Source organism: Mastigoproctus giganteus, chromosome 3 (assembly GCF_048544385.1).
Source record: "Mastigoproctus giganteus isolate SK-2022 chromosome 3, ASM4854438v1, whole genome shotgun sequence".
NCBI lineage: Eukaryota > Metazoa > Arthropoda > Arachnida > Uropygi > Thelyphonidae > Mastigoproctus > Mastigoproctus giganteus.
Window position 1 is genome coordinate 20158315 of NC_143577.1, and position 24735 is coordinate 20183049.

Below are 24735 nucleotides of genomic sequence, written 5' to 3' on the forward strand. Positions count from 1 at the left end.
TCAGAACTAGGAGACATAAATTAAATTCATGGGGAAAGAAATTTAGACTGAAATATAGGAAGTTCTCTTTTGCCAGCAAGTTGATAATTGCTAAAATAAATTATCTCTGTGGGTGGTTGAGACTGACAGCCTGAGGAAATTCAAAGGTCAGTTAGACATGTACATGAAGAGAGAAACATATAAGTTGTGTATTTTCTTTTTATTTTTTATATACTTAATTTTTATTTTTGCTGTTAATATACAGTGGACTCCCACTTTACAATATTAATCCATTTCAGAGACACCATTGTATCATGAAAATATCGTAATGTGAATCCAATAACATATTGTTTTTTGGTAATTCGTTCCAAGACCTTGGAAGTTGAAATTTTCTTCTTACTGCACTTTTTAGGGGCCATATCAGCTTACACAATGTTGTATGTACACAAATCCAATACAGTAAATTTATGTCAAATAAGCATAACATAAAAAATTACTTCAACTAAGGAATGCAAAAACAAAACACACAGCCAACACGTTTACAAATGCTGCTATTGGCTGAGGGGATGGACCACATGATCCGGTCAGAGATAATCGTAAGCCCATCATAAACTGAAATAATAGGCGTAGGTTAAAATGATCACTGGTTAGTAGAATCAGTTGCTTTATAGAATCAAATCTACCCCAGGGGTAGATTTGATTCTATCCCATACTCACATCTGGTGAGTATGGGCTTGGCAAACCCAGGGTCCTGAGCTGGATATCATCATTCTTCTCTTTCTTACTTTCTTGGCGATTCCCTTCTACTTCTGACACTCTCTCTCTCTCTCTCTCTCTCTCTCTCTCTCTCTCTCTCTCTCTCTCTCTCTCTCTCTCTCTCTCTCAGGGTAACACGGGATTTCTTTTTTTTTTTTTTTTTAGCTGGTGCAGCATAAGCTTCAGGCTTCCTTGTACCTTATGGCTAATAATAATAATAATACAAATTTCAAAAAATCAATTCAAATCATTAAAATGCACTACACCTCATCATTATATATTCAGTTATGAGACTCGATTTCAAACACCTTTGCAATCTTTTTCTAAAGCACATTTCTGGAGGTCACTACCATAAAACAATAAAAACAATTTTTGCAGTTTCCGGTTTATTGGGCTTTTCTGTTAGTGCAATCAATTATAAATGGGTAGTTGTTGTTTTTTGGTTTTTAGGAGCATTAGCAACTAAGGCCATATTGCTCCGGAGATATGTGGTGGTCATTCCCTGATCTTTCCGCATCCTCCGTATTTGGTGGATAAACAGGCAGTAAAGTCAATCTTATTGCATTTGCGATAATACCGATAACTGGAATTGTCTGGGTTTTTAGGTTATTATGGCGAAATGTGTTTCCTCTTTAATGACATCTTCAATCATATAAAAGCGTAAATAAAGTTTCAGAATCTTCTCTTCATTACTATTTTTTAGGCTTCCTAAACTTGTTACTCCATATCATGTTAGTTGCAATTTGTGCATGCTATGTCCTTTTTTTTATTGATTGCTTATCTTTTTTTACTGTTTCAAATTTTACAACCCAAAAAAAAAAAAAAAAAAAAAAATCCAGTGAACAAAAACATCAATTAGTTAGTATGTACATATTACAGTATTAATTAAGCCATGTACATAAGCATAAATTTATTTTTATTTTGCTAACCTGTGGAAAATATTTTTCCGATTTTCACATTTAATTTTGTTAATTGGTAAGGTAATAAAGTGTAAATTTGTGCTTTATATCTTTACTTTTATAGCCAGTGGATACCATCCCTCCTATTTTTGCTTATTAGAATTGCCATTTAATAGAATTAAAATTCAATTCACAAACATGATCACATTGATGGACGCTTACCATATATCATATAGTCAATGGTATTTTATTATGGAGAGCCCATCGTAAAGTGATTTGATCACACAGCGAACCAAAATACGGAAGTCCACTGTATATATATATTTTTATTTAACTTACCAATCAGGGCAACAAAAGGCTGTGGTTTCCTTGCACTATAAGGCTAATACTAAACATCCAACAGAGAAATGTGTATTCTTACTGAAAGGCATTTTTATACTGTATCTGCTCTGTTGAGATTATAAAAATACTCCCCTTCCTCAACCTTGAAAGAATTAGATCCAACTGAAAATAAAATCCTCTAGTTCACACAGTGGTCTAAGTGAAGTTTTAACTCATTAATACTGTTGCATATTTCCAGACATTAAAAGCAACACAAAGAGGTGTCAGAAGAATACATTCATTAATTAAAGAAAGGGAAGCCACAAAAACCATTAAAGGCAAAGAAAATAAATGCAAAGAAACATCAATAGTTGTTTTGGAAGTTTGGGTCTGGTGAAGATTAGCTAATGAAGTGTATTCAGGTTGATATGTTCAGATGATGATGACTTGCTGGTAGCAATATTTACAAAATATCTCGTCACTGTTGAAGAACTTGTCCAAAAACTCAATCTGATCTATTTCACACCTTGCATCATAAGATTACCACCTATTCAGAAATTTACAGCATTATCTTGATGGAAAAAAAGTTTCCCTTTGAAGCCAAAAAAAAGTCTTTTTTGGCTTCAAAGAGAGAGGAATTCAATTAAATTTAGGGAAAAAAGCAAAGAGAGCAAGCTTGGTTAGCTATTTAGTGCATCAATCTCATACTACAAAGGCACTTTGCCCCAAGTTGACTTGGTACTGCACCATTCTAAATATAAAAGGTATACTGCTCTGAGAGAGAAGTATACTACTATTTATTTTAAGCATATTTAGTATTAGTATAGCCATATAGCGTAAGGAAGCCATAGGATTTTGCTGTACTGGGAAAAAAAAAAAATAGAAGATAAGAAAATACAAATTATGCACTTCCCTATTCACATAGGTAACTATCCAGTTGACCATTGAATTTCTTTAAACTATCAGCCTCAACTACCAGTGGAGGAAATTTGTTCCAGTGGGCAACAACTCATTGGCTAAAAGAAAACTTTCTACAATCTATACTAAACCTCTTCCCTTGTAATTTGAATTTGTGGCCCCTCATTCTGGAATTTTTTATAACAGTGAAAGTTCTGCCTTCATTCATTTTATTAACCCCTTTCAGACCTAATAAACCTCAATCAGGATCCCCATCTAAAGGGTATCTGTGGTATGAGTAATTCCATTACTCATACCACAGATACCCTATTTGGCATCTCATCAGTAAATAGGTACACAGTGAAGGCTTGAACAACTCAGCAATGAGATATATTCGCATTGGTAAGACAGTTAAACTCAAATAAATTGTATTCAAGTAACAATGAGAACAGTAAGCAAAATAAACTCAAGTATGTTACTTTAGTTTATTTCACCTGCTACACGCCATCCCACATATTGTGGATATACACCGATGAGCCAAATCATTATGACCAGCGAGTCATTATGCAAATCGAAGCAACTGCAGGTGAACTACAGCACGTGAGCATGTTAGGACATGATAAAAAAAAACACCTAATACTGAGCTCTGTTAATCAGTGTTACTCTTGTTCTTCAGAAGGGAAAGGCAGCAGACTTAAGAGTTTGACAAAGGCCAAACTGTAATGGCCAGACGACTGGGTCAGAGCATATCCGAAACAGCACAGCTGGTGGGGGTGCTCACGGTCAGCCGTGGTTAGTACTTACCGAAAGTGGTCCGAGGAGGGAAAACCCGAGAACCGCTGGTGAGGTGTTGAATGACGACGGCTCATCAACGCTCGAGGAGAGCAAAGGCTCTCCCAAATGGTACATGGCAACAGAACGGCAACTGTGGCGCAACTCACTGGTAATTGGAATGCTGGTGATGGGAATAATGTGTCACAACACATAGCACAATGAACCCTGCTGATAATGGAGCTGCATAGCCACAGGCTGCACTGAGTGCCCATGCTAACCACAGTTCACCGACGACAGCACTTACAATGGGCACATGAGCATCGAAACTGGACCTTGAGTGATTGGAAGAAGGTCATCTCGTCAGATGAATCATGTTTTCTGTTGCACACGAAGACAGCCGGGTGCGTATGCATTGTTTACCTGGGGAAGTGATGGTGCCTGGATGCACTGTGGGATGAAAACAAGCCAGTGGCGGTGGTGTTATGCTTTGGGCGATATTCTACTGGGATACCCTGGGTCCAGTCATCCATATGCTGGGCACTCTGATGTCTACCACCTACTTAAACATCATTGCTTACGAGGTACACCCTTTCATGGCAACAATCTTCCCCTCTGGAGGTGCTGTCTTTCAGTAGGATAATGCACCATGCCACACCACCGAGATTGTTCGAGGCTAGTTCACGGAACATGAGGAAGACTTCTAGGTATTGCCCTAGCCTCCAAATTCCCCAGACATTAATCCAACCAAGCATCTGTGGTTTGTGTTGGAACAGCACCTCCGATCTGCGGCGTCTCAACCACGGACCTTACAGAAGTTAAAGGATCTGCTGATTACACGTTGGTACTAGATACCACAAGACACATTTAGAAATCTTGTAGCATCCATGCCTCGCCAGGTATGAGCTGTTTTGGCTGCACATGGAGGACCACATCATATTAGGTAAGTGGTCATAATGTTTTGGCTCATCAGTGTACCTTGTTATTGGGCTGTTAAGGTCTTCAGACACTATTTACCTTGATGATGATTATAAATCCCAAAAAAAAAAAAAGTTGAAACCATGGTGAATTTATGCTTATCTCTTGTTATAAACTGCTTTCTTCTACCAGCAATTTTTTTTTTTTTTTTTTTACATTTTGAGTCCTTTTTTATCAAAAAAAAATTAAGACCAAAATATATCGAATACATTTTAAATAAAGAGGAATACACTTCTTTAATGGAACAGTGCTTTTTATTTAGAGCAGTGCCATACCAAAGAACTAAGCAGAAAACCCAGTTTGCTTAATGCTATGTACAGAATAAAACTATGCAAACAGAAAGATTTTGAAAATATTCTGAAATTTAAACAAATGTACTGATATGCTTTTAGGAAGGTGGCAGAAAGTCACAGAGAGTGGAGGTCAACATAGCTTGATTAACACTATATGATGTAGCTATGTTTTTATTTTGAAAAAGGGAGAAAAATGGCATTATTTATGAATGACCTGATAACTAAACAAACAGAGGCATTAATTTTTAATTCTAAGAAAATAAATTTTTAGTATTGCAGCTCTGCAGGATATGATAATATATCAGAGAGCCGTATTTTCTTAATATAATTACTTCAAAAAATTGGAAAAAATTCATCTGGTATTTATTGATAATATGGACATTAAATTTTCTAGCACAAATGTAAGCTGCATTCAATACCTTAAGGATATAATCTCTAAATACATTTTTCTTATTTAACTAAAAAATAAGAAAAGTTTGTGAATTTAAATACTTTTATTATTATCATTAATATATTTTTCTTTTCATATTTTTGGATTATTACATATCTTGGCTGATACAAATGAATTCAGCATAAACCAGTCTCAGCTAATTGAGTGAACTAAAATAGTATAAAATGGTCAATACTTACATGTCTTAATACAGACAGAGAATGGCTGGTACTATTTTGTGCTAAGTATATCCTTATTTCTTCTGATATATTTAACATTTTGCGGGCATACTGAGTTACAGTGTCTAGAAGTTCAAATGTTTCATTTGCCTAGAAATTAATGGTAACATAAATATTTAATGTAAAACCATAAATGTATACATTATAAAAAATAAAAAAAGTAAAATATAAAAGTAAAAATCAAAAACTATTAGGTTGTAACTGCCTTACTGTAAATGTGTAAAATTTTTCAATTAACTGCATATGTATCAACTTCCCATGTGGTGCTTAAAAGAAAAATCTCTAAGATAAAATTAACATTAAAAATAAAAAAGTTAACTGTACTCATGAATTTGATAGTCAGTTAAAAAAAAAAAAAAAACAATAAGAAAATACAATGGAAACTCGGTTACCTATTATAATGAATAAAATTGCATGTTGCATGAACTTTGTAAAACAAACTTGTGTCACTGTATTTTATGCTTTGCAGGATTAACACTAGTATGGTTTGTTTGTTTGTTATTTGGTTTTTAGGAGCATTAGCAACTAAGGCCATATTGCTCTGGGATATGCGGTGGTCATTCCCTGACCTTTCCGCATCCTCCGTATTTGGTGGTGATGGGCTCGAACCCCCCACTTCTAATCAAGAAGCGTGTGCTACGCACTGCTGCTCCTTCCCACCTGGCTACGGAGGCACCCACTAGTATGGTATCCACTGTAACACTAACAGATAATAAATGTAACTTTTGCCTATTAACAATCATTTAAAATAAAGCCATAAATGCATGTTCTGGAATTTTAGTGCTTAAACATCTAGTCTTTATGCATCATTTCCAATATGGGACAGGTCACTTCATACTTTTCACAAAATGTTACTTTAATTTTTGTGCTGTTTTGTGGTGTATGTTCACAACTAATTTCATCAAGAGGCCATTAATTTTCAAAGCTAAATGTCATGGTCTCACATTCCATGAAAGGTGCATGTTCATGTTCTTCAAGAACACTGTGTTCGAACATATTCATGCAGGATAGTAAACTGCCCATGTTTCTCATTTTGTGACACAACTATATTTTGGTATGTTCACCAACAACTACCTCATTTCATGCAATTTTCCAAACACTTGACACCTCACTCATTTGATTTCAGTCCTAGCAATTTTGGTCATGGGAGATATTTAAAGAATAGAGTCTATTAATAAAATACTGAAAACTCTAGTTGAGTTAAAGGATATTACTATAAGTTGTATGTTGTCAACATTCCAGTGAGTTGCCACTGATGTGGTGGCTCACTATATGCATTTGAAATTTACATTTTATTTAAAATAAATATCATGCCTAATCAATCAGCTCTAGTTTGTTATTACAGGTAGAATATCTGAAATACAACTATTCAAAAACTGTAATAGTATAAAATCTGAATATCTTTAAGAAGACAGTTTTGTTTTGTTTTTTTGCAAAATTTGGCCATTTCAATTTGATGCAAAATAGTGCTAATAAATTGGTTTCTGAATTGATTACATTTAAGTAGAGGTAAACTATATTTGACTTTTGAAAAGTGTTTCCTTTCTTTTGAAATCTTAATTAGCTTTGTTCTATGGATTTATTCTTGGCAGCCAGTACTTTCAACTACTGTACTAGTATTATTAGTAGTAGTGGAAAATGATGCAAGACAGCAACCTTATATAGCATCAGCCAAAAAAACCCTTTCCATATGAGAGTTTGTCTAGTTTTTGCTGGAATTTATTCAAATTCCATTTCCACAATTCCAAATGGAAGCCTGTTCCACCAATCAACTGCCCGCTAGCTATATGCAAATTTCCAAACATCCTTCCCACAACCATTCTTTCTTTGTTTGAATTTATGATCCCTCGTGTGCAGTCCAAGCAAGAGGAGGGATGTCAACAGCACTGAACTTATTCAATCCATTCAAAGCCTTAAATACCTCAATCAGATCTTCTTGCAGGTGACTAGTCTCCAGATGCAGAAATTCACAGAATTAAAGCCTTCCTGGCACATACTACAGTCTTATTCACAATATAAAGTATACTGGCTGCCAAACAAAGTTCACAGTTTACCAAATTGATTATTTATTGCATATAAACAAACACAACACTACCTTCACACTGTATATAAAAACACTTAGGGTAAAATTTGCTGTGAAATGTGCTATAATCAGTTCACAATCTGTCAACCTACGTGATATTCATGATGTGGCACTGTACTCATCTCTCATTGGTAATTAAAAATTTTTTTTGACAGAAAAGGTTGCCTTTACTAAAATTATAACAAGGGAAGTTGGTTTTTAAGATCATATTTTTGAACTTCCAACTGTATCATCAATGCAATTTAGAGTTCAGAAGTCATTCCATGCATTTATTTGCTTTTAAAATTAATCTTTATTGAAATTAATTTTTATTTATCTTTATTTTAGTTAAATCTTTATAGCTTTCTAAAGTGGGGGAGGTTATATAATTTGTAATGTCTTGGAAATAAGTCTCAAGAACAAAATTTGCTCGTTGGCTCACGGCAAGCTTTTCTCGTGTGTTTATGCTGCATTCATTACAGAAAGTAAAAATGCAAGTACTGTATTAAAGGTAACTGAACACAACTAAAGGAGAATTTCATTTGATGTTCAAGAGTCAACAATACACTATAGTAGAGGTATGCATATCAATCAGAAAACCAAAACAGTTCTGAAAACAGGCTTGTCTCCTATCTCAAGTTTTCTGGATAATTAGCATTAGTAGAGGCACACGATGCAAGAAAGCAAGCTTATGCAGCATCAGCCAAAAAAAAATCTCCGATTTCACCCCTCCAATCGTTCCAAATACCTGTCCAGCTCAGCCTTAAATTTATTTAGGCTATCAACTTCCACAACAAAAGATGGAAGTCTGTTCCACCAATCAACTACCTGATGGCTAAAGACAAACTTCTGCACATCTATCCTACTTTTGTCTTTCCTCAATTGGAATTTTATGCCCTCTCAGACGATTATTCTGAGCAAGAGGAAGAATCCCATGAACAATGAGCATCCTCAAACCATTCAAACTATACACATCAATCAGATCACCTTGCAGGTGCCTAGTCTCTAAACACTGTAATCTGCGAACTTAAGCCTTTCTTCATAAGAGCAACCCTTTGTTCCATTCACTAAACTCGTTGCCCTTCTGTGTAATCATTCCAACAGCTCTACATCCTTCTTAAAATGAGACCTCTAGACCTGTATACAGTACTCAAGGTGTGGCCTGACCATCACCTTATACAAGGGGATAATCACCTCCTTATCCCTGCTAGAAAAATTCCTGTATATCATTCACAAGACACCATGAGTTACTCTTGCAGACCATCTACAGTGCTGAGAAAACTTCATATCTGCCTGCATAATTACCCCCAGGTCCTTTTCAATCTCTACCACTATGAGTGTAGTACCACAGAGTTGATACGTTACTCTGGGGTTACTGCTTCCCATATGTAGTACTTTACATTTGTCAATGTTAAACTTCATTTGCCACCTCTCAGCCCATCTGATCAACTTTTCTAGATCCTGTTGCAGCAGCATACTGTCATTAGTGTCATTAACAACTCTGCCAACCTTCATATCATCTGCAAACTTGGATATTAAGCCTGATATACCATCATTCATCAATATCATTTATAAATACACAAAATAACCATGGACCCAACACTGAACCCTGAGGGACTCCACTAATAACATTAGTCCACGAAGAGCAGTGTCCATTGATTAAGGGTAAGTTGCTACAATGGATAAAAGGATGGTTAAGTGGGAGAAGACAGAGGGTGGTAATCAATGGGTGCTGCTCTTCGTGGACTAATGTTATTGGTGGAGTCCCACAGGGTTTGGCGTTGGGTTCACTGTTGTTTTTTATATTTATCAATGATATTGATGAATGTATATCAGGCTTAATGTCGAAGTTTGCAGATGATACAAAGGTTAGCAGGGTTGTTAATGACAGTAATGGAAGTGTGCTACTGCAACAGGATCTAGATAATTTGGGCAGATGGGCTAAGAAGTGGCAACTGAAGTTTAACCTTGTCAAATGCAAAGTACTGCATATGGGTAGAACTAACCCCAGAGAAACGTACCAACTGTGTGGTACTACACTTAAGGTGGTATAAAATGAAAAAGACCTGGGAGTAATTGTGCAGTCAGATATGAAGTTTTCTGAGCAATGCAGACAGGCTGCCAGGGCAGGTCATGGGGTTTTGTCAATGATATATAGGAATTTTGCTAGCAGGGAAAAGGAGGTGATTGTTCCTCTGTATAAGGCAATGGTCAGGCCACACCTTGAGTACTGCGTACAGGTCTGGAGGCCTCATTTTAGGAAGGATGTAGATTTACTTGAGCGTGTACAGAGAAGGGCAACAAGGTTGGTGAGGGGAATGAAGGGATCCTCTTACCAAGAGAGGCTTAAGTTCTGCAAATTGCAGTGGCTGGAGACTAGGCACCTGCACGGTGATCTGATTGAGGTGTATAAGGCCTTGAATGGGTTCAGCACACTGAATTATGATGGGATCCTTCCACTTGTTCAGATTACGAACCTAAGGGGGCATAAATTCAAATTAAGAAAGGACAGATGTAGAATAGATGTGCGGAAATTTGCCTTTAGCCAGTGGGTGGTTAATTGCTGGAACAAACTTCCATCTGTTGTTGTGGAAGTTGATAGGTTGAATAAATTTAAGGAGGAACTGGACAGGCATTTGGAGGGAATGGTGTGATTTTTTTTTTTTTTTTTTTTGGCTGATGCTGCATAAGCTCATACACTTGCTTTCTTGCATCACATGCAACTACTACTACTACTACTACTATTACCACTCTCTGTCTTTTCCCACTCAACCATTCCTTTATCTACAGCAGCAATTTGCCTCCAATGCCACACTGCTCCAATTTGTGCAGCAGTCTTCCATAGTCAACAGTATCAAAAGCCTTTCTAAGATCCAAATATAGGATATCAAAGTTATTCCCTACATCCAGTTGCTTTGTGACCACATCATAGTATCCAATCAAATTGGTCAGACAAGACTTCCCCGTAATAAATCCATGCTGTGTCCGACCTATAACTGAAGTCTTGTCTAGATGATCCTTCAGTGCTTCTTTAACCAGTGCCTCCATTAATTTCCCTGGAACAGAAGTTAAACTAAGAGATCTATAATTACTTGTGTCACCCTTTAATCCTCCTTCCTTTGCGAACTGGGGTCACATTTGCACATCCCCAATCCATGGGTACCTCTCCCGAGTCCAAGGAAGCTCTCATAATTATGGCTAAGGGTTTGCTTACTTACTTTGCTGCCTCCTTTAATATAACTGGATAGATCCCATCCACCTCAGGTGCCTTTCTTATGTTTATCTTCAACAATTTCTCCTCCGCTTTCCTCTCAGTTATTACAAAATCATCTAGCTCACTGCCAGAGTTTAGTTCACCTCTGGCATTTTCCTCCCTGAATTACTCCTCATGTGTGAATGTAGATGTAAAATACTCATTTAATTTGTTAGCCACCTGAGCAGGATCATCAACAGTTGAACCATCGATTTCCATTGGACCAATCTGATTCACCCCCTTCCTTCTAGAGTTTACATAGGTAAAGAACTCTTTGCTGTTTTTCTTTGCATCCTTTGCCAAAGATTTCTCATAATCTGCTTTTGCTTGCCTAACCTCCTTTGTGACTTGGTTACAGACCAGCTTATATCTATCATAGGCTTCCACGTCACCCATTAATTTATATGTATCCCATGCATTTTTCTTCTCTGCCACATATCTCTTTAGTTCATCTGACATCCATTTAGGCCTAAACTTTGAAAAATGTTGCTTAGTTGGTATGTAGTAGTAGCTTCCAAGATAAATTCTTTGAATGCTTCCCATTTTGAATTTGCTGTTGGTAACATCATCAGTTGGTCCCACCATATAGAATTTAAATACGGTCTCAGACCTCCGTAGTCACCTTTACGAAAGCAAAAACCCTTCCCTTTACCTTGATGGTAGTTACCTCTTTGAGTAAATCCCACTTCAGAACCCTGTGTTCACTGTCACCTAGTGGTTCCTTTATCTGCAGATTTTTAATGCATGAAGAATTACTATTGATAATCGTGATCAAGAGGATAAACTGACACTTGCATGCATTACATTCCGAACAATTATTACCCAGACTCCACACAGCATTTTGAACAAAACATATCATAACATTCCTTCTCTGACGTAAATGTTTTTTTTTTTTTTTTTTGTATGGATTTCAGGGGCAACTGAAGGTTTTCAATATTTGCAAAAAATTTTCCTACCACCATCAAAGCAGAGAAAAAGTGGTTGTGATGGTGGGGCATCTGAAAGCCTTTACTTTTATTCATAAAAAAATTATAAAGAATCAACTTTTGAAAAAATACATCCAGTGCCTTATGTTTTTTCTGTTCATTTTTAGATCCTTGTTATTTTACTTATTCTTTTTTAAATGGAATATTACTGGTTGACCACTACAAAATTGCTTCACTAACATGCCAAGTTTCTTGTTCACAAATTTTTCTCAACATAAAAGAATAAATAATAATAAAATAATATAGTTAATAAATAAGTAAATCATGTAGAAAAATTATTAAAAAGTACACTGCTGGATTGCTGTGTTCTCCATTTATTTATGCTTGAATTTTAACATTCATGTTTGGTTAGATTTATTATCCAAAAACTGGAAAAAAAATCCAAAAATCAAGAATATCCAGGTCCTGACCAAAGATTGTCAGGTTTTGGATATTACACCTATATACTGAAATTTCATTCTTTTTCTCAAAATAATCAATAATATTACCTTCCGTATAATTTCATCAGCTGCTGTATTATTGGGTGAATAAAGCACTTTGGGATTACTATACAATACATGAACCAGAATTCCTAACTGTTCCTGTTGATATTTGGACATTCCCAATTTATCTAAAAATAATAACAATAATTATTTTAAATAAAAGTTTATATAAAAGATGCTATTACAGATAAATTTTAACAAATCAATGATCACAGAATGTTGTTCATTATACCTGCTTGTTATGTCAGGTATAATCAACTAGAGTTGGATCTGATCTTTTAGGCATTTCTAGATTTAAAAATTTTCAAAATGATTACAGTATTACAGAGATGTAATATAATTTTTATAGTATTACAGATTCATCGGTTCAAAATATTTCTTCCAATATATTCATTTGAGAGCATAATGATGCAATGCAATTTAAGATATGTTACATTTCTGTGTTCAATTTGTCTTGGAATGCTTTGATTCTATCCCAACGACAAAGGCAAATTTTTCACCACTGAAAGCTTGGACTTGAGATCACATTAGAAAAGACACTGTTATCCATGAGTTGACATAAATTGCTAATATTGTTCTATAAAAATACATCCCAAAAAGTGAATCCATCATTTGTCTAAAACTCAAGGCACTGGTGTGACAGCTGTTTTCTGACTTCTGTCTCTCATCAGGTGATGGATGGTCTCTATTAGCAAACTTATACAAACTGGAATAATGCATCAGGTTTGTTTGGTTTTGTTTTTATTGGCTCATTAGCTACTAAGACTATAATGCGCAATGCATCAGGCCTAACTAAGTAATGTAGACCAACTTGTGGATAATGGCATTGTTTCTGATGTGAGCATAAGCCCAATCCTCAATGGCCAGAAGATATCCTTTCTCAATGCATCTCCAAAGAAGCACCCCAAGACAGAAATTGAATACAGAAATGTGTATAATTCTTAAATTATTCCAATACCTACATTGAAATAAATTCCTAACTTTTACTACTTTCCTGTGTATGGAAAAACTGAATCACTGGCCACAAAGATAAGATATAGCCTTTTGTTATACATTTAACTGCAATTTTTACTACTATACACCATTTGGTTGCTAACTTAAATCAAGCACATTATTTATAGGCTAGTGTAAGTTCGCAGTACCAGCTATCTATAATCTAATGAAAGACCAGTGAGACTTGAAACAACTGCCACAATGTGGCCCTGAGTATTAGACAAGTAGCAGATTCACCTTTTTAGTAATGATTTTTTGTTAAAAAATAAATATTAGCATTATTAATGTGAGCATAAACTCAAGCTTTCTGGCCAAGAGTAGGAATCTGTCTCTGGAAGAAACCAAAGCCTCCTCATGAAGTTCCTAAAGAGGGTGACAAATCCTTGCCATTCAATTATCATCCCATTGAACTTACTACTACACTTTCTAAAGTAATGGAGAAATCAAATAACTGCCAACTCTTAAACTATCTAGAAACATTCCATCTGATCAATGATTTCCAGTATGGATTCCACCAGTGTCGATCCACTGGTGATCTTCTGGCTTATGTTACCCATCTATGGAAAAATAAAAATCAGTGGAAAAGTTTGGTGAAACTCAAGTAGTTGCTCTTGACATTTCAATGGGTTTGCATCACATCTGTCATAAGTCTTCTAATTAATGTTCCATATTATGGATTGTCAACTATTTTTTGTAATTGGGTATCCAGTTTGCTCTCTGACTGCTTACAGTGGGTTATGGCAAATGACTCTCTGTCTTCTAACTTCTCCACTAATGCTGGTGTTCTCCTAGATTCAGTTCTTTCTCCCACTCTTTCCCTCTTGTATATTAATGACCTTCTTCTATTGATCGTAAATCCTATTCATAGTTTTGCTGATGACTGCACATCACATTCCACCTTCCAGTTTGAGAAACCTTGCCGTGAAAAAACAGCTTGAACTTCTCAAAAATCCACTACCTCCTTAAATGCTGATCTCCAGGTAATTCCCCAGAGGGGCAAGGATAATTTAGCTGATTTAAATCTTTCTAAAACTCAGTCCTGTCATATATCTTGCAAAAAGGATTCTTCTGCTCCTATGCTTATCTTAAATGACAATGATTTTTAGGCATGATCACATATCTCTATTAAGGATTACCCTAACTTCTGATCTCTCTTGGCATGTCTGTGCTTGTTAACAGGAAAGATTACTTCTACAGGGATGGGATACACTTAAATAGAAAGGGTGCAAGAATATTTGCTGATGCTATCGAGGCAACGTTAGGTGGGTCAGAAAACTGCTATCTTGGGGGGGGATTCACAGACTAATAGGTTAACAGTAGCCACAGGCAAAGGTGGAAATGATTCTTGCACTGCATCTATTGGAATGAGCAGCAGCAGCCAGGAAAGCCAGTTGCTGGGGATTTCAGGAAATGCTGAGGGTCATGAAACAAATAAATACATGGGCTGTGTTAGAGTAACGAAAAGTAAGAACAGGGGCACGTATACTTGCATGTACACCAATGCTAGGAGTATAGTAAACAAATTTGATGAATTTGAAGTGCTGGTTAAGACATCTAAGGCAGACATTGTTGGGATATCAGAGACTTGGTGCCACTGAGATATAAGGGATGTAGAATTGGAATTTGGGGAGTACAATGTGTACAGAAAGGATAGACAGGATACGAGGGGAGAAGGGGTTATGCTGTTAGTTAAGAAACACATAAAATCTAAGGAAGTGCATCCAGTTGACATAGATGGACAGTGCAATGTTGAGTCAGTTTGGTGCAACATAAGCAATGGGAAAGCAAAAATGAGGGTAGGAGTTTATTATTGACCTAATGACTCTGATCAGTACAATGAACAATTATACAGAAAAATAGAGTGGGCCAGTAAATCAGTGTCTTTTAATGGGGGATTTTAACTTCCCAGATATATACTGGAACTTGTGGATTGGTCACTCACACACTAGCAAGGCTTTTGTGGATTTATTGAATGATTGTTTTCTACAGCAGCATATTAGAGAGGCAACAAGAGAGAGTAACACTCTTGATCTGATTATCAGCAGTGATTATTCATGCATTAAGAATTTACTAGGTAGCAGTGATCAGTGTACTGATGTGGGATTTACTTAAACATGTAACTACCATCAGGAGTAAAGGGATGGGTTTTTCCTTTCTTAAAGGCAACTACAGTGGTCTTAGAGATTTTTTAGGTTCTATACAGTGAGATCAACTAAGGATGTTACCAACAGCACATTCTAAATGGGAAGCATTCAAGGAAATAATCTTGGAAGCTACTAGGCTTTTTGTTCCAACTAAGAAATACTGCTCTAGGTTCAGGCCCAAATGGATGTCAGATGAACTAATGAAACTCGTGACAGAGAAGAAAAATGCATGGGATGCACAAATTGTCAGGCGACACAGAAGTCTATGGTAGATACAAGCTAGTCTGTAATCAAGTCACAAAGGAGGTTAGGCAAGCAAAGGCAGATTATTAGAAACCTTTGGCAAAGGATGCAAAGACTTTTTTACTTATATAAACTCTAAAAGGAAGGGGCTGAATCAGATTGGTTCACTTGGTATCAATGGTTTGACTGTAGATGTTCATTCTCAGATAGCTGCCAAACTAAATGAATATTTTGCATCTGCATTCACACATGAGGAGTTATTCAAGGAGGAGAGGGCGAGATGTTTATCAATCGCTAGCAGGGAGTTAAATGAGTTTGTAATAACTGAGAGCAAAAGTGGAGTAGAAATTGTTGAAGTTAAACATAAGAAAGGCACCTGGGGTGAATGGGATCTATCCAGTTATATTAAACTATATAATATTAGTGTAAATACGCCATAGTTAACCCTTAAATTACATAAGTAGTATAGAAGGCATCATTTTAATTGTATCTCATATTGTGGTTTCCTTCACAAGGAAATAGTGGTATTGCACTACTTCAAATAAATAATGCTTCTCTAGTAGAGAAGACTACTGTTATTTATTCTTCAGAGGATACCACCTCCCAGACGATCATTTCAAGGCTATTGGGCTTCATCATCAGTGGGCGGGCAGGTACCCTGGTAATGCAATATGCCATTACAGTTGCGAAGTTATATCCACAATATGAGAAATGCCAAAGGGTTTTGGTAAAAATGTAATTTGAAAATGAAATGCATAAAGCATAATTCTTATGGGTTTTGGTATTTAATTATATAATATTGGTGTAAATACACCATAGTTAACCCTTAAATTTGAACTACATAAGTAGTATAGAAGGCATTGTTTTAATTGTATCTCATATTGTGGTTGCCTTCACAACGAGATAGTGGTATTGCACTACTTCAAATAAATAACACACACTGTTATTTATTTTCAGAGGATACCACCACCCAGACAATCGTTTCGAAGAAGAATTAAGAATTATGCCTTGCGCATTTCATTTTCAAATTACATTTTTACACCCAAATCAAATCAAATTACATCAAATTACTTGATGGGTGTAATTGTACATGCATAATTAGAATTTACAAATTCTTTATGCCAAAAGATTGGCATACCAAAATTAGTGCCATTAACAAATCTTGTTAGCAATAGTAATTACCTATAATCAGTTAGTACATAGATAAATACATATGCACACATACCTAAGTCTAAATCAATGTCATCAGCTGGCAGTGTTTGTGACAAGTTGCTTTCTTTCCCACAGATAGTCTTTTGCATCCCTAGCCATACACGAAGCAATCCATATTGAGGTTTTGGTTTTCTTACCTATGAAATATACATAACTTTAATAATACCATCAAACTATTTAGAATGCTAATATCTCAGATTCAGACAAGTCAGAAAATTAAATATAAAAATTATACTAAAATGCTTTTAGGGCTTAAGCCTCTCAGGTTGCGTGAAAGTTTAATTGATGTACAAGTTTGTGCAATAGCATCATGTTAGTGCACAGCAAACTCTAAAATCGCTGAGAACGGCATCATTTTAGGTGTATCTCATAATGTGAATACCGTCACAACAAGTTGCCATGATAATTACAATACCTCGAATAAGTAATGCTTCACCAACGGAGAAGAGTATTGTTACTTATTCTCAGCGAATACCACAACCCAGATGGCACCGTTTCGAGGCAATTTGGCCTATCTTCTTGAAAAAGTGGGGTCCCACTTGTTCAAGAGAACAACATTAATAACATATCATTCAGAGAAAAAAAAAAAAAAAAAAAAAAAAAACAGGATGATTCAAAATTCATGCAATCCAACTATCAGTAATTAAAATTTAATTCTTTTACTATCAGATTATACAATCAAGCAATTATAATAACCATAATGAAAAGTAGTTATAAAAAAATTAAAATAAATATTGGAAACATCCACCGCCTTCTTGAATAAATGTACAGAATTTTCATCATATTCAATCACGCATTTTGTAATGTTTGAACATCTATTCACCATTTTATTCTGCATACTGGCTTTCAGTTTCTCCTAAGTGTAGGGATTATTTTTATACACTTTACCTTTCCAAAAAACTCCACAAATAATAATCTGGCGATGTTAAATCTGGGGATGTGGGGAACTACACATTTTTAGAAATAAGACAATCACTGTAAAAAAGTCAATGTTTCTCATTTTGAGTAGTGCAATAAATGGGAATATTAAATTCCACTATGTTTCTATTTACTAAATTCTTGAAGAGGGGTCTGATCACCTGGAAATGTGAAATAGCAGGTTATACCCTAATATTTCTGAGGACATAAGGGCATTTCATGAAAAACATGAACTCAAGTGGAACCAAGCTTCATCACAAAATGGTTCAAAATGCAATTCCATTCAAATCAATAAAGGCAGGAAACCAGAGACAATAATGAAATATTTTTTCTCCTTACCTATAAATAATAACCCTAGAAAGGTGAAACTTCACAGGAATGTTAATCCTTTTCTATGTACTCTCCATGTATAGTAATGCCCCTCTCCCATCTATGATCAACAGCAAAGAGTTCTTTACTTATGTAAACTCTAGAAGGAAGGGGATGAATCAGATTGGTCCACTTGATATCAATGGTTCAACTGCTGATGATCCTGCTCAGATAGCTAACAAACTAAATGAGTATTTTGCACCTACATTTACACATGAAGAGTTATTCAGGGAGGGAATGCCAGAGGTGAATTAAACTCTGACATTGAACTAGATGATTTTGTAAAAACTGAGAGCAAAGTGGAGGAGAAATTGTTGAAGATAAACATAAGAAAGGCAACTGGGGGTTTATGGGATCTATCCAGTTATATTAAAGGAGGCAGCAAAGGAAGTAAGAAACCCCTTAACCATAATTATGAGAGCTTCCTTGGACTCGTGGGAGGTACTCATGGACTGGAGATGTGCAAATGTGATGATGATGATGATGATTTTGATTTTATTGGCGCAAAAACGACTAAGGTTATACTACGCCAAGAAAATATTAAAATATAAACAAAGATAAATTCTGGTAACCTTTCAAAAGGTTACCTCGTCAAATTGTTATTTATATATATATATATATAAGGCAGTATAAGTTTAAAAGTAAGTGATCCAATTTATATATGTGTATAATGGCTTGTAAAAACTTAAAAACTGCTGACACGTGGTCGTTGTCTGATAAAATCTGACTGAGTGTGTGCAAATGTGACCGCAATTCAAAAAAGGAGGATGAAAGGGTGACACAAGTAATTACAGACCTGTTAGCTTAACTTCTGTTCCAGGGAAATTAATGGAGGCACTGGTTAAAAGCACTGCAAGATCATCTAGGCATGACTTCAGTTATAGCTCAGACACAGCATAGGTTTGTTAAGGGAAAGTCTTGTCTGACCAATTTGATTGGATACTATGATGTAGTCACAAAGAACTGGATGCAAAGAATAATTTTGATATCATATATTTGGATCTTAGAAAGGCTTTTGATACTGTTGCACAAATTGGAGCAGTGTGGCATTGGAGGCAAATTGCTGCTATGGATAAAGGGATGGTTGAGTGGAAGAAGACAGAGTGGTAATCAATGGATACTACTCTTCGTGGACTAATGTTATTCATGGAGTCCCCCTGGGTTCATTGTTGTTTTCTGTATTTATTAATGATATTGATTTATGGTAAAACAGGCATAATGTCTAAGTTTTCAGACGATACGAAGGTTGGCAGGGTTGTTAATGACACTAATGACAGCACACTGCTGCAACAGGATCTAGAAAAGTTGAGCAGATGGGCTGAGAGGTGGCAACTGAAGTTTAACATTGACAAATGTAAAGCACTGCATATGATAAGCAGTAACCCCAGAGTAAAATATCAACTATGTGGTACTACACTGACAGTGGTAGAGAATGAAAAGGACCTGGGGGTAATTGCAGGCAGATATGAAGTTTTTTGAGCAGTGCAGATGTTATGCAAAAGTAGCTCATAGTGTCTTGTCAATGATATACAGGAATTTTTCTAGCAGGGATAAGGAGGTGATTATCCCCTTGTACAAGGCAATGGTCAGGCCACACCTTGAGTACTGTATACAGGTCTGGAGGCCTCATTTTAAGAAGGATGTAGAGCTGCTGCAATGAGTACAGAGAAGGGCAACAAGATTAGTGAATGGAACAAAGGGTTGTTCCATTCACTAATCTTGTGAAGAAGTGAATTCACTAATTCACTTCTTCACAAGATTTTCGTAAGATTAGAATTCACTAATCTTACGAAGAAAGGCTTAAGTTTTGCAAATTACAGTGTCCGGAGACTAGGCACCTGCAAGGTGATCTGATTGGGGTGTATAAAGCCTTGAATTGGTTTGAGCATGCTCAATTCTGATGGGATTCTTCCTCTTGCTCAGAATAATCATCTGAGAGGGCATAAATTCAAATTGAGGAAAGACAGTTGTAGGATAGATGTGCGGACGTTTGCCTTTAGCCAATGAAAGTTGACTGCTTTAGTTGACTGCTGAAACGAACTTCCATCTGTTGTTGTAGAAGTTGATAGCTTAAATAGATTCAAGGCAGAACTAGACAAACATTTGGAGTGGATAGGTGAAATGAGAAGGGTTTTTTTTTTTGGCTGATGCTATAAAAGTTTGCTTCCTTGCTTTATGTGCCTTTACTAATGATAATGCTAAAAAAAGTCCACACTTTTTGCCTAAAACTGCGATTTTACTTACTGAGCAAATTTAAGCAACATGCATTCATGCAATGGTTACTTCATTTCTCAAAAAAAGAAGTCTGACGGTGCTAGGGCAGGAGAATAGGGTGGGTGCTGCAGTAGTTCGAAGCTGCACTGAGCAACAAAATTGGTGGTGGCAATGGCCATGTGAGCCGGTGCATTGTCTGACAAAAGACGGACACCTTTAACATTCCACTCTTTTTCACCTTCAAAGCATCGTGTACCTTTTTCAAAAGACATCTGTAGTATTCTCCGGTAAATGTGGAACCACGAGGTAGGTAATCTGTCAGGATAACCCCTTTTCTGTCTCAAAACACAAACAACATCACCTTCTTCACAGATGGACTGGTCTTTAGCTTTTTGAGAGATGGAGATATGTGCTTCACTGCTTTGACATGTCTTTAGTCTCCGGATCATACTGGTACACCTAGCATTCGTCACTTGTCACCAACCGATCAAACAAGTTCTTAACATCCGCATTACACAAATCGAACAGCTGGCGAGAACACTGCATTCGACACTGCTTCTGCAAAGACTTCAGCAATTTTGGAACACATCGTGCGGAGACCTTAGACATGTGCTGATGGTCATGTAAAATGCTGTGAGCGAGACCCATAACTAATTCCCACTGCATTTGCGATGAAATAAATTGTTACACATCTATCACTCAGCACCAGCTGCTCAACCTTTGCAACCGTCTCACTGTCTGTGGACATTGATGGCCTTCCTTCTCTTAGCTTGTCAAAGTCACTTGTACGGCCGCACTGGAACTCTCAATTCTGCACATAAACAGTTTCATTTCTTCATTTCCTCAGCTTTCTTGCCCTGCAAATGCAGGAACTTGATCACTGCTCGATACTCCACTTTGTCAACCACAGTGTCTTTCCTCAGATTCTGGGCTCCACCTCTGGTGTATGATCACCTATGGGAATGAAATTTCACATGTTAGTTACAGAATATGTAGACAACTTACAGAGGTGGACAAAAAAAAAAACTGCATCACTTGTGAATTCTGCAAACAATGTGTTTTGCGCTGCATTGTGGGTTGCAGAAATGTTCAAAATGCATTTGATAAATGGGATATATACAGGGTGATTCACTACCAGTGCGACAAACTTGCAGGAGGTGTAGGGGGAACAAAGACAAATCGGAATCACATAGCATTGCAGGGTCCGAAATGCCTTCATCATGCGGTAGAGGACGTTGAACGTCCTCTACCGCATGATGAAGGTCGGGTGAACAGCGATCCCGCTGGAAGTCAGCATTTGCGAACTGGTTCCCGAGGCAGTAGGATGAATGAGTATTCAAACATTAAACTGGCCGACATGCACCTCGTGTATGGAGCCGCGGACTGTAACGGGCGTGCCGCTCTGCGCTTGTACCAGGAACGTTTCCTGCACAGGTGTGCTCCTCATCATATGATTTTCGCACGTGTGCACAGAAGGTTACATGAGACTGGTTGTTTCACGAGAGGTACCATGAATCGAGAGCGAACGACGAGGACGCCAGACAATGAGGAGAATGTCCTACGTCTTGCAGAAGGCAATCCGAGTACGAGTACTCGAGCAATAGGCCAACGATTGGGTATTTCCCAATCCACAGTATGGAGGATACTGTCAACAAACCAAATGAGTTCATACCATCTGCAACGCGTCCAATCATTGGAGCCTGCGGATTATCCACTCTGGAGGACTTTTGCTACTTGGTTTCTTCAACAGAGTGCGACAGACAGCGTATTTGCTGCATCCGTATGTTCACAGATGAGGCAAGTTTCACAAGAGAGGGAACCTTCAATCAATATAATGCCCATTTGTGGGCTTTGGAACCCCCATGGTACGCGAACACGTGCAACTCAACGCCGTTTCTCTGTCAATGTTTGGGCTGGCATTGTTGGAGACCACCTCATTGGACCGTACCTTCTGCCCTCTCGTCTGGACGGTAGGGCATACTTGATCTTTCTACAGCAAGTCCTGCACGAACTTATTGAAGAAGCACATGTTCCTCAGTCGTTGTGCCACTCAATGTAGTTCCAGCATGATGGGGCTCCCCCACATTACATCAATGACGTCTGCCAACACCTAAACGTTACATTTGGACAGCACTGGATAGGTCGTGGTGGTCCGGTTCATTGGCCTGCTAGATCACCAGACCTATCGTGCCTGGACTTCTTCTGCTGGGGTCAAATGAAGACAATGGTGTACGAGACCCCCGTTGATTCAGTTGAAGACCTCGTCGCTCGCATCTCTGTAGCTGCTAGGGAGATTCGAGACATGCCAGGAATCTTCCAGAACATTAGGGATTCCATGCGGCAGCGCTGTGAAGCCTGTGTGACTGCTTCTGGTCGAACTTTCGAAGCATGGCTTTCGAAGCATCACCTTCTGTAGCATGGCTTTTTGCCAATGTAAAACTTGTCATTAAAATGATTTCTGTTACACTAACGAGTTGCTGTTTCTGTTCTTTTTCTTTGCTTCTTTGTTCACGTGACCTCCCGCATGACGAAGGCATTTTGGACCCTGCAATGCTATGTGATTCCGATTCGTCTTTGTGCCCCCTACACCACCTGCAAGTTTGTCGCACTGGTAGTGAATCACCCTGTATATCTCTTTGAATGAAATCTAATAAAAAAAGACTCCACCTGATAAACCTAATTGCCATAAATATCTTCCCAAAGGGTAAAATACATAATTAATGAAAATATGAGAAATCATGCAAATGGCAATCATGACGAGCAAACATATATTTTATTGCATTTACGTGTACAAACTGAAATGACAACTTAACATAATAGTATTATGTATTATAAATCAGCATAATAAGTCCTCGATATTTTGTTGTTCCTCCTAGAGCTGCAATTACAGCCTTGCAACGATATGGCATAGAGTTAATCAACTTCTGGATATATGGTTGCCCAATTTCATGGTACCACACCCTTACAACGCTTTCCTTCAGCTGAATCTTACTTGTTGGCTTCTTCTGAGCAATTTTAAATGACATTATGTACCGGCAATTTTCAATAGGGTTCAAATGTGGACTGTTGCGGGACCTCAGAAATGCTGGCATTACAGTGTAATGCCAGCATTTCTGAGGTATGACTGCACCTTAAGGGAGAAAAACGAGGGAAAACATTGGTGTAAGTACTTTTTAGCCTTGTGAGACAAGAAGACAAACTCATCATTAAATCTAAATTGCATAAAACTTATCAATTTTGCTGCGTGGCAAGGTGCTGAGTCCTGTTGAAAAATGCAGTTTTGGACGTCTGTGTGGTGATCCCTAATAACAGGTTTCGGCCACTCCTCCAAGACAGCAGTGTAAGTTTCTGCATTCACCATTCCGTTAATAAACTTAATTCGCCTCATCCCTTTGATTGTTATGCATCCCCAGACTATCTGACCGGCAGGGAACTTGACAGTCAGTGTTATGCAGTCAGGATGGTATGCCTCTGATTTTCGTCTTCTGACGTGTTGCTTCCCATCCGAGCCATGCAGGTTGAATTTTAATTTGTCAGAAAAGATGACGGTATCCCATTGCTCTTTTGTCCAAGAAACATGCATTTTAGCCCAAGCAGGTCACTTCTTCCTCATTTGTTGGGTCAACAAAGGCTTCTTCTTGGGCTGATAAAAGTGTTGAGACCACATTCTGAAAGCTGTCTTTGGATAGTTCGTGCACTTGTTTCAACTCCAGAAGCCATCTCAAAGCCCAGCATTAGATTTAGATCAGGAGCACTAGCATGGCCATTACAAAGGCATAGCCATTTCAAATATCGATCTTGGGAAGGCATAGTCTCTCTTACGGCCTGATCCAGGTCTTCTCTTCATATCACCGGTTTCATGCTTTAATTTCAGCACCCAGTATACTGTTGACTGGTGACAGCCTATTTTATCAGTGATAGCACATGTAGAAAGCCCTTCCTGGGACAGAGCAACAGCTACACTTTTTTTCTTGGTGTCAACTGATCATATGGAGCCATGCTTACACCTCTGCAAAACAGGATACTAATGAGAGTGTATACCCTTCCAATGGCATATTTATATAAAAGGCTGATGCAATATATGTTCTTCTACATGTGGAGGTATATAATGTTGCCACCAATATGGTTTTGTAAGAACTATGCATGGTTACCAAAATTAGAGAAATCTGTTATTTCATTTTGGGTTGTGTAAATTTTCACTATGCTGTATTTTACAGCAACCTTATAATCAAATTACACAAATTTAATATGTGAGCAGTAAGCAATGATTATAAGTAGGATACCTATTTCACAACA

The 24735-nt window shown here is 37.3% G+C and overlaps 1 protein-coding gene across 1 annotated transcript in view; it reads right to left on the reverse strand.

Moving 5' to 3' along the window:
- The window catches only part of LOC150087777 (ATP-binding cassette sub-family A member 2-like), a 487681-nt gene that overhangs the window by 291989 nt on the left and 170957 nt on the right, over positions 1-24735 (reverse strand). Inside the window, exons 11-13 of the mRNA XM_090369199.1 lie at positions 16952-17075; positions 12353-12474; positions 5525-5653 (exon numbers count right to left, since the gene is read on the reverse strand). Coding sequence (XP_090225325.1) covers positions 5525-5653; positions 12353-12474; positions 16952-17075 — 375 coding nt within the window. The remainder of the gene's footprint in view (positions 1-5524; positions 5654-12352; positions 12475-16951; positions 17076-24735) is intronic.